The sequence below is a fragment of the Ascidiella aspersa genome, chromosome 4 (assembly GCF_963924565.1).
Source record: "Ascidiella aspersa chromosome 4, kaAscAspe10.2, whole genome shotgun sequence".
NCBI lineage: Eukaryota > Metazoa > Chordata > Ascidiacea > Phlebobranchia > Ascidiidae > Ascidiella > Ascidiella aspersa.
The window spans coordinates 13,090,477-13,101,904 of record NC_139450.1 but is presented as its reverse complement, the minus strand read 5'-3'; the positions used below and the strand labels follow the sequence as shown (position 1 = coordinate 13,101,904).

General features: G+C 38.3%; 1 protein-coding gene across 1 annotated transcript; it reads left to right on the top strand.

The window, feature by feature from the left end:
• Nucleotides 1–6,756: 6,756 nt before the first annotated feature.
• On the top strand, nt 6,757–9,840 carry LOC146147979 (transcription elongation factor SPT4-like). The gene is made up of 4 exons (XM_083387410.1): nt 6,757–6,937; nt 7,743–7,849; nt 8,785–8,840; nt 8,945–9,840. The coding sequence occupies exons 1-4, from the start codon at nt 6,866–6,868 to the stop codon at nt 9,070–9,072; spliced, it is 363 nt and encodes a 120-aa protein (XP_083243536.1). The 5' UTR covers nt 6,757–6,865; the 3' UTR covers nt 9,073–9,840.
• The last annotated feature ends 1,588 nt before the right edge of the window (nt 9,841–11,428 follow it).

The following is an 11,428-nucleotide window of genomic DNA, read 5'->3' as shown; positions in this document are numbered from 1 at the left end:
TATTATCTGCGTAGTTAAAGTACAACGCATTGTAATAGCGATAATACATAAAAGCGAATTGACTGACCCTGCGGCTTAGTCAGACTGCTACCTCAAACGCACTCCATAATCTAAATTTCACCCCACGCACCCTTCACCCAAAGACCAGACGCTCTTTTTTTCTGAAAGCAGTCGAGACGTGCCACAGCCAGCGTAATCGGGGTTTTCTTAGAAGGGCGGGCTTGTCGGCAAACTGGGCGAAACTGACACTGGACGACTGGGTTCGATCGGAAACCTTAGCTGCTGCGAGCCTTAAACAAATAACGCAGGCTTGTGGCCCACTCGTTTAAGCAGTGCGCGTTTATACGACGATGGGTCATGTTAAATCGCAGGTAATTATCGCGTTTGGCGTTGTCACTCGGTTTATGGCGAAATGTGCTTTAAGGTTGTTTGTTTACAAGTGAACAAAACTCAAGTAGGCCTCGAGTCAAATCTACTGATGTCATGTGTTAAACCGCAGTTGGCAATATTTCACTGATTCGTATTAATAAAACGCCTGATCGATTTTCAATATAGGCCTGACACTCACTAGGTTACGGTGCGTTATTGATGAAGCTGACAACCTTTCGCGCTAACTTTTAGGCATTTCGATTCCTATCGAGTTCAAGTGCTGTCTACTAGAGAGCGCAACGCGATGGAACACGAGCATAAACATTTCCCTGAATCAAAGTTTTCAATGTCGCAATACTACTTCACAGTCGCGGATCTAGGAATTTCGTTTAGGAGGGGCCATGCATTTTTTTCATATATGACGTCACAAAGTTACAATTTTATCAAAATGGACTAGGACATTCTAGAAACATAACTAGATTCGAGGGAAGCTCGAAAAATGTTTGTATTTACTTAAAAGAAATATAGGAAAAAATACAGTTTGGGGGGTATGTCCACGTAATCCCCCCTACCTTGGATCAGCCCTGCTACTTTACGACTTCGGGAAATGCCGTATCACACATTAACTCGACAGAGTAAATAAGTAATCAGCGCACCTCGCAGTTTCTGCTTTTTTCTCTGTCCTGGCGCTGAACGAACCTCCTGCATAACTAAAGCTTCTACAACCAGCTTACCACATGTCTATTAATATATATACGCAAAAGGCCACTTTGGCTGGCATGGTGAATATTTTTCGATGTTATCGATGCTTTGAACTGTTAAGGGCTGTTGAATCTTACGTAACGCATGGGAGGCGTCTCTAAAAATGCCTCGAAGCGCTCTGGCATATTATATCGATATGAGGCAGTGGTATTGGACGGCGAGTTTTTCGCACGCGTACTACAGTATCCCAATATAATGCAACAACATTGCGTGCGGGTTGTTACTCGCGACACCTGATCTGGCCGAAGTTCGCCCTTTCGCGCCTGTTTGCACTTTCTGCAACTCGAGCCATTCGTGGGCGTGGAGGGATGCTTGCGAATTTTCACTGGCCTACAAAAAACGCAAAAAATTGAAGACATTAGCGAGGCTCGTTTAAGCGTGCCTGACAAGGCTTCTCCCGTGAGGCATGTTTCGATTTATTTAGCAGAAAACAAATTACTGATGATCTCGTATTCAACTTCCTTATCATACCACCATTGCTTAATCATGCTTCATAAAGCTGCGATCAGGTCAGCAGTTGGCATACTTGACGAAAAGAGCCTTTTTACGCTATTGTGCTATGTTATTCTTTTAAGACTGTCGTCCGGATGGACGCGGCAAATATTATAACTCCACAACCTTTGTTTGATACACGTTAATAGGGTATTAGAGTTATTCTGAATCCGGAATATCCGTTTTATATAGTTATTTGCTTATTTCGGGGAACATTTATTGAAAACATTTTCCAAGCTGTCTGGTGATTGTTAACAAATCCTTCCAACGACAACACCGGTAAACAGACAAGGCCGGGTCACTTAATGTACCTTTATTTATTGCATATTATTGGACAAAGTAACTAAGTTTACACTGAATATACAAGCTATGCTGAAATTAAACCCATGTAACCCTGTTATATATACACCGATAGTTCCGCATCGAAAGAACAGGTATTATTAAATTTACCGGAACCCTTGGCTCACCCTCACTCGTCGATTACAAGTGGACTGTTTGCCTTGCTTTTAACGGCTTAATACCAAACGCTTGCAAAACCTATGCTGCATCCAGAGCACTTGTTCTACCCTTCACCTATCAGTATCTGACGCTTTTCGTGTTCGTGCTGAAATCGCCTCGCGTTGCGACCAAGCATATCATCCGTCAACACGGCGCGGCCCCTTTCCTCAGCATTCTGCGGCATGGCCTTAACGCCACAAGGCCTCGAGCTCCGTGTACAGGTGAAAAATATAGACGCCGCGACACGGCCTATTGTTGATCGGGCGTGCGCGCGTGTAATGGCTCGGAAAGACGCCTCGCCTGTTCTTGTCCAGCAAAATAATAGGAGTCTTGGGCGCTTGATTCTCGGTAAGACCCTACACATTTGGGCAAAATGATAGGACATCGACTATCGCCCCCTATATTGCAAATTAGCACGCTCTCTTCACAAGTCACGACAGAGGCACGTTCTGGTTAAAGCCTGTCTCGCGATGCAGCAGTGCATTTGAATGCAAATGGGCGCATCGCACGACGAGATAGCTGAATTTGGTCTGCCACTTCCCGGAAAAATAAGCGAGAATACGTTATTTGTGTGGTTTTCCCGTTGCTGTCGGGAACGATCAATCGCAAATTGTGTTTACGTTGCAGGACTCACAGTAATGTAGACAATCGTGAAACGCACTACCGTAAATGCTACGTTTCCGCCCTCTGTTAATGGCGAGTTAGTAAGCTTAGCAAAGATTTCTGAGATTTACCAGGATGCTGTTCAACTTTCTATACTGTTAGGCAAAACAAACAGGACTTTTCCACAAGCACCTTAACCGGTCTTCTTATTTTGCCCTCCTCGCAACTATATTTTGTCGTTTTCGCAAATCTGTATCTATAGCAAAGTGGCGCTTTAGAGACGCAAGTAGCCATTTGGTGCTTTCCGTACAGTTATCCACTAAGCCACAACTCGCGAAGCGGAATGAGACAATTTCGTTCCAACAAAGCAATGGTTTCCATTGCCGGATATACAAGGAAACTGTGCACTAAACATTATGTAGGTAAGAAAGTGACCTACATCGATATGCAGGCAATTTAGAAAATTTCTTAACACCAAACCTTGACTCCTAAGCGTTATATCTGGCTGGTGTTCTAGCAGTTGGTATTGTCACTAAATAAAAGTTTTACCATACGCCTATGGACGTTCTAGACAACATGTGCTGGTGCCATATTCCCCAAGGCACCACATATGCTACTACAGTACAGCTGCAACAAAACCCGACACCAATTCCTATGAGCATCACCTATGAAAGTGTTAGTGTTAGACTTAATATGATGAAATAAAAAGAACATATAATTACTTAAGCAATATTGCAATAAGCAACTGTAGCAAACATTAGTGACGTATCATACGTTTAACTTTGTAATTCCTAGACATTCTGTACAAAGATACTTTTCGTCTTATACGCTGTTATATTTGTTTGCTAATTTTAGCTTCCTAAATAAAATCACTCAACTATCTATTATACCATTCAAATTGAGGCAAAGAAGCAATATTAAAGATTACACAGATATATAACACCATACACCAAATTATTACTGCGTCAAGTTTTTTTTATATTTCTATACCTTTAATTAGATGTAGGATTAATTGTCTTATTGGTTGAAAACTGCGGTAATATATTCAGATGATTTCTTTTACTTGACTTATTTTTTAAAAAACATTAAAAAAACGTCCGATTGCAGAATAAACAAAGAAATACATTTTTTTAATGAATCATTTTGACTGGAATCCCTAAATAGCAGACCAACCAACGCCATAAGTTTCCTCGTGAAATTAATTAAAGTGTCGCAAATCAAAGATTTATAATTTGGGAAATTTTTTGTCACGTTTTGTGAGAAGCAGCGTTTTGTTTTAAATTGCTAATGGCTTGTGTTATTACTACTGGGACAAAATAATTTTGTACGAACATACTGCGTTGAAGATTTAAACGTTTCAAATGTGACATTTTGGAACATTACTGTAAAGCTTTCGGGCTAATATTGAAATAACCCTACGAAAACATAAACATGAGTAGACTGTGTTTAACGCAAACCAAAGTTTAAATCATTACAAATTAGACAAGTGGACTGACCTGTTAGTACTTAAGCACTCATTTTCAAAATTTCCTAAAATGCAAAAAAATGAGAACCAAAAAATAATTTTATTCAAACCATGACCGATTCTAGACCGTTTTATACAACATTTTAAGTAGTCGAACCAGAAGTTAGCTGAATATTGAAAAAAAATCTCTACCTTAAACTTGTTTTTACGATCAATGTGTGAAATTCAGGACTTTATGGTAAACCTAGGCTACTTACAAAAGTACCTTACAACTTAAAGAAAACTTACATGAAATATGAGTTACTATACTTTAATCCAGGGACGGACAACTTCTCCAGTCGGCGGGCCTGATATGGGAAAGTAAAGTACTTGGCAGGCCGGATTCCTAATCTATATATTAATTGTAATGACATGGCCTACATGATTTGTCGAATAATGGCGGCTAATACTGTGCTCTTTAAACACGACAACGCTTTCGTTGCACAGCAAGCATACTGCTTTCTTGCCGACTTGGGTGAAAAAGTTCTTGGGCATCCAATCCTTGTTAAATTCGCAACTTTACGTTTTTTGGGAAAATCCAAGGGAAAATATTGATTGTAAATCTAATTTGGGAACAAAGAAATAATACTCAATAATAAACGACATAATAAAGCCAATTACGCAGCAATACCCACGACAGAATAAGAACTTAATCGTCTGAATAAAAGACATAAATCTGTCGGAATAAGTCATAAATTCTTCGGAATAAAGCCTTAAAGGCCACAATAACGCCTGAAACTGTAGGAAAAGGGTATGGGACGATCGGGAGCTATGGGTATGGCATCGGCCGTTTTGGTGTTGACGTTTGGGCGCCCTAGTTTGAAGGGCGCCGTTATGGCGCTTCTGTTTGGACTCCTGATTTCTGGCCCTGTGTGGGGTTATTGGTGGGCAATGGGTGGGGACGTGGGGTTAGAAAATGGGTTAGGGTTGTGGTTATCAGGGTTAGTGATGGTTAGGCAAAATGTTTTATAGCCGTGATTCTGGTCATTTAGGTGTTACTACGACGGGTTTATGACTTTTTCCGATTTAGTCAGTATTACGACTGATGTTGTTTTTATTTCGATCTTATGGCTATTTTCGATCTTATGGCCTCTAGTTTTAACCCAGAACAAAGAACTAAAGAATAACTAACAACCACTATTATTTGACGTAGTAATCAAGTAGTGGGGGATTGCGGCAGACTGTTCCGCCGGGTCCGGCCCGCGAGCCGTATGTTGCCCGCCCCTGCTTTAATCATTTATAAAAATAATAATTCTATATAGATTTACACTAAGGTTAATGTCGTGTTACTTTAACCAAAATCGGAACTTTATGAACCAGTTGAAAAACATTTTAAATTGTTTTGAATTAAAACTGTACCTCAATTTCAAAAAATCGTTTAAAACCCTAAGCCAAAAAAGTCAAACGGTTCGACTCCCTGGCTTGTCTTGTCTCTTTTGCTGAATTCTGCTCCATAGCGCCACTTGACGAGAAATGCTCAACTAGATTTTCGTTTTTTGCACAATATAAGTTGTATTTTAGGTACAGAAAACTAACTTGTAAGTGTTTCATGGTATGTTAATCGAGGGATGGAATACGGTGCAAATTACAAACATTTATTACAAGGACAGTTTGTTGACTTGAAAAAAGCAATATTCACATACTTGTCTTTGCTATAAAACTAAAAAAATGATGTGATAGTGACTACAGGGGTAAATTAAGAGTTAAACCGGTCAAAATGTCGCAAACTGCCCTACTACTAACCGAATTATCGATCAAATAGTTGTGCCACACTTTCCATTTTCGCCATGTTAAAAATTTGCGACTTCATTTAAGTCGATCCACGCGACTCCTAGTGGCGGAAACCATCCCATTATAAAGAAATTTTGTTAACACCGTAGAATTCTGACGTGATACTCACCCGATCCGTCAGAAATCAGTGCAGTTCTAAGCAAAAAGGTCTACGACAATCAGTGCATTCAAAGGATCAAAAAGTCCGACTTTTAGACTTTGAGGTCTTGGACAATGCACTAATTTGCATTAACAAATGTGCATAAGAAAATTAAGTTTAACAATACTTGACCCAACCAAACCCAAACGCTAACCAGCGCCCTAACCCAAACAATGTGCGATAATTTAATAATTATAACGCTCCAGGCCCCAATACCTCAATTTGTGACGTAATAATCTTAAATACAATGGACGAGAAACCATCTTATGCCCATCCGAGTTTGGGCCTTTTTCCCCAGCATTTAAAGAATTATTAAAATAACGCACATTATTTGGGTTAAGATTCGGGTTAGCGTTAGGGTTGAGGTAAGTCAAGTGTTATTAATCCTATCTCATACTTTTTGTTATCTTTTCTGAACTTTTAATGAATATTTTTAATTTATCTACGCCGGGAGTTTACCTAAAGGTCCAAATCAGTGCATTGCCAGGACCTCAAGGTCTAAAAGTCTAGACTTTTCTGCCTTTGGATGCCCTGATTGTCGTAGACCTTTTTGCTTAGAAATGCACTAATTTCTAACGGATCGGGTGTGATACTTATGTGTAAATTTTAAAGAAATAAAAGTTTTGTCTACGAAAGGTTTAATTTACAAATGTTCATTATTTTTTGTTTAAACACAGTTATTGCTTACAAAACCTGTGAAAGTAGTCATGGCTTCTATGGAAACTGTACCCAAAAGTCATCGCAATCAAAGAGCCTGTTTGCTCTGCTCTCTTGTTAAGGTTATCTTAGTTAGCATTTTGTATTTTTTAGCATTGTACTTTGTACCCAAACTACTTGGCCAGACATCTCGTATAACAACCATTGTGGGCAAAATATTGCGCTGGTCTAGAATCCTACCACTTTTTTTGTAACATTATTAAAAAGAGTTGTAAAATAAAATCGCCAGGCAAACACAAAAATTTGGAATAGTGTCAAGACCCAGAGATCTAGGCAAATACCTACTTCATAAAATATAAAATTCTTTGGGTAGTGCCTATTGACTTAATAGGAATAATTGTTTTCACATAAACCTTGAATGTAGGTCCTATAAATAAGTTGATCACCAGTGCCCGATTGCATTCCAGTGCCTTCCCGCCAGAGATATTTGGCGTGGAATGTTTGCCCAAAATCACGCCAGTGACGTCATTTGGCGTGAAACATCTCTGGCCTTGAGAATTTGCCTAAACAAAATAGTTTTTTTTTGGCGTATATATTGTCCAGTTTTGGCGTAGGATTTCAGCTGCAAAAATATTTGGCTTGAATCTTTGGCGGCTACAAATTGTGGAATGCAGTCAGGTCACCAGAAAAAAAACATTAATATTATATGTAGGTACATTTGCAGGCTTGAAATTTATGGACTAAATGTTTTGCTAATTTATCTTTATTGCAAAATACTTTCAATATGCCATCGCTGCATGTTGCTTTATGACGTTTTAAACTTCACCACTTTTTGCTGGCTTTTACATTCTCTTTGCAGTTTTATATATATATCAACCGGGGCTGTATAGTATAGGAAACTACACATTTATCATGTTTTCTTTGCAGACCATTGACCAGTTTGAATACGATGGTTGTGACAACTGCGATGAGTTCTTGCATATGAGAGGGAACAGAGACATGGTTTATGACTGCACAAGTTCCTCATTTGATGGGTGAGATATATTTGAGACTTTATTGACAATACAGGGTTTTCTTTGGAAAATGAATAAAATTCTGTCGTGGTTTAGGCAACTATTGTTAGGATTCCCTGTTGGACATGTTTCATAATTTAGTTATACATCTGGCATCATTATTATGTTTGGTATAAAGAAAGTTGCGGAATGGCTTGGAGAACCAGACTCATTTCAAAAGAAACCATTGGGGAATCAATAATATATGTGGCTAATATATGTGCAACATTTTTACACCCCAATTATAAAGTTGTTATTGAGCTATGTTACTCTGAATTTCTTGTATAGCTGATATCTTTAAATATTGTATAGCTAATATCTTTATATGTGACATGTTATCAGGTAATGTTATACATAATTCTGAGTTTACAATAATTTTAAGCACTAATAACTTGGCCCAACACTACTCAAGTGTGGCCATAAATGAGCCTGGATTTCGCTTTTTGAAAACAAATTAAAGTTATAGAAATTAGGCAGGTCTTATCCCAACAGCCAACACCCTAAGTTGTTTTTGTCCATTGTGAAATATTTTACCATGATAACAGACTGTATTTAAAATCTTTGTATATGGCTGTATTTGTCTAATTCTAAATAGAGGAATCAGGTGGCACTGTATAAAGACAAATTGTATTTAATTCTCGACAAACTTTCGCACAACCAAAGTATAAATTTATACTTTGACCTGATGAAGCACGGTTGTGCGAAAGCTTGTCGAGAATCAAATACAATTTGTCTTTATACAGTGCCACCTAATTCCTCTGTATTTAAAATGTATCTTGTAAAGATTATAATTAATCGCAATTAGCAAATACACAGAGACTACCTTACCTATAAATATATTTTTGTAGGCTTTGGCTTCAAATTTGTACAGTTTTTTCGTAAAGAGCCTGTTTTATTTTTTTGTCGTTTTATTTCAGCTTCATTTCAATGATGAGTCCAGATGACAGCTGGGTTGCAAAATGGCAAAGAATAAGTATGATAAGCTTCTGTTTATTTGTGCCTACAGTATCTTATAATTTAGACATAAAACGTGTGTTAGAAGTATGAAAATGTCACTGCAACAATTTTCTTTTGCAGAAAAATTCAAGCCGGGTTGTTACGCTATTAGTGTGACTGGAAGATTGCCCTCTGCAATTATCAGAGATTTAAAAGCAAGTGGCGTCATATATCGTTCCAGGGACACAAGTCAAAAAGCCACAGACTGAAACAAAGTGTATTGTGTTTTGTTTATATACAAAGGACATGTCCACCTTGCAACTGTGCTACCATTCAACCAGGATGTGTGGCATACGACTTTGGCTTACCTGACACTAAAACATCTCCAATGGAAGGTTTCTCGCATATGTCCAACAAGGCCCCCACTAACGTTGTTCACTCAAATCTTTGTTGGCCTTGTTTGTTTTGTTGACATGCATTGCATAACATTTTAAAAATTATGTTTTTATGGTGATTTGAAAGATTTGCGGGTCAAACACTTTACAAGTTTCAACAAAAAAGATTACCAAGTATCTGTCAAACAGGGTCGCACGTAAAATAATCTTATCGAAACAATGAAAAACTTTCCTACCGGAACGTATTTTTGCAGAGATACCGCTACAAATTTACGTCATAACGAGACATCCAAACTAAGTAACCTTGGCAATCCTGAGGTTATCGTTAGATGTCGTGCACAAAAAGCAACTGGAATTTTGAGTTAAATACATTAAAGTAGATGAAAGCCTGGTAAATAATAAACTGGAATGGCCTAGTAAAAAACAAAACTTTTAATTCAAGAGTGTGTATTTTCGAAGTCACCTGGCCGATCAAAAATTTTTTAATTTGAAAAATGGACGTAGTTGTTATTTTATTTCTCTGATGTCTCGCGCGAATTAAAATGTTCTTACATAGTGTAATTTTGTTGCGTGGCCACAACCGTTGGATCTTGTGTCGATCACCCCTAGTAAATTTCACTTGCACGATGTTAGATATTTTGACATGGCAAGTTTACAAACGTGAAATAAACCTTACAACATTGTTAAGTGCAGACGCCAGACAGGTATAGCTAATTTAAGATTTGTTTCTCATATTTTAATACAATATCCTTCTCAAAGAATTAAACAACCAAATATATATTTTTTTCTAGAACGCGCATGTAATGCGTTTTAACCAGGTGACAGTCTAACTTACACCAAAATGTTAGGATCAGGTGGAACAGCGGTTACCAAACTGGAGTACGTACAGCAGTTTCAGATGGTCCGCAATGAGAATTAGTCTTTATGTTTTGAAACGTTAGGTTAGGCTTTAGCCAACAGGGCTGCCATTATCAAAATAAAAAAACACATTTTTATCGCGACAATGAATGCCTATCTTTATGTCCATTTAACAACACCAGACTTTAATCAACGTAAAAATAGTTAATTTTTACGCCTGCGTGGCGTAATCGCTTTCACAAAGCCCACAATATTTGCTTGTACACATTATAATCACAATATGGGAAGTCCACATAGAATTGTTTGTACTTCAGCGGTGTTTCTAATTCATTTCACCCAACAATAGTTTCAGCATTTTCAATCATATTCCATTTGCTGCAAAAAAAGTCATAAACCCACGGACAAAATTGTGGTAGGATTTCTACCAGCGCATTAACCAGCATCGAGCCATGGACATGGGCGCCCGCACGGGGGGGAAAGGGGGGCACTTGCTCCCCTGGAATTTCAAAATGCGATTATTAGTATTATTTGTAAGTGTAATATGTATTACTTATAAAGGTTAAAAATATTATACACTATCCATTGCCCCCAGTGGCGTATCCAGGGGGGGGGGGAGTTCTTACCCCCCTTTTTGTAAGTGATATTATCGTTTTTTGGGTAATTGGGTCACGCGTCTTAATCTAATGCGAAACCAAAATTGAGCACAAAACGCCGTTTTCGTCTTTAGTTGGTCGACCGTAAACGCTGGATAGTTTTTCTCTTTCATTATTTGTTTAGGTTTAGGTTGACTGATTAGCAAGTGTGTATTCGACAATTGACAACGCTAAGTCAAACCTTATTTATTTTATACTCGCTAAAAAACGTCGAGTTATACGCAGTATGTTGCTCGTTGTTCGGTCTCTGCGCTAATATCCGATGTTGGTGTAGCATCGACATTTGTTTAACTGAAGCAGATTCTTAAAAGGAGGTATAATGGTGACTGTCGCGCGCGTTTCAAAACCTCCATTTTTAAGTAATGATAGTTAACGCAAAATTTACTCTTTAAGCATACTCTAAGACCACGTGCTGTGCAATGGACACAACTTATTTCCCCTCAATCGCAGCTTGTAATTTAGCTGACTTGGCACAGATGTTGCGCTGATCCTGGCATAATAAAACCCGGTAAAAACGATCTTCGTTTAGTATTGCACGTGGTGAAAGCCATGCTTGTAATTTAGCGCTCGTTACGTTCATGGAACTTGAAAACTGCGCTTCTGGTCGAATTATGTATTAATCTACTACAATTAATCACTCATATTTCATGGTTTTGGTTTATTTTTTCGCCTGAAGTTAACGATTGCACACTGTGGTTTCGCAGCTGGCGCCTGATAGG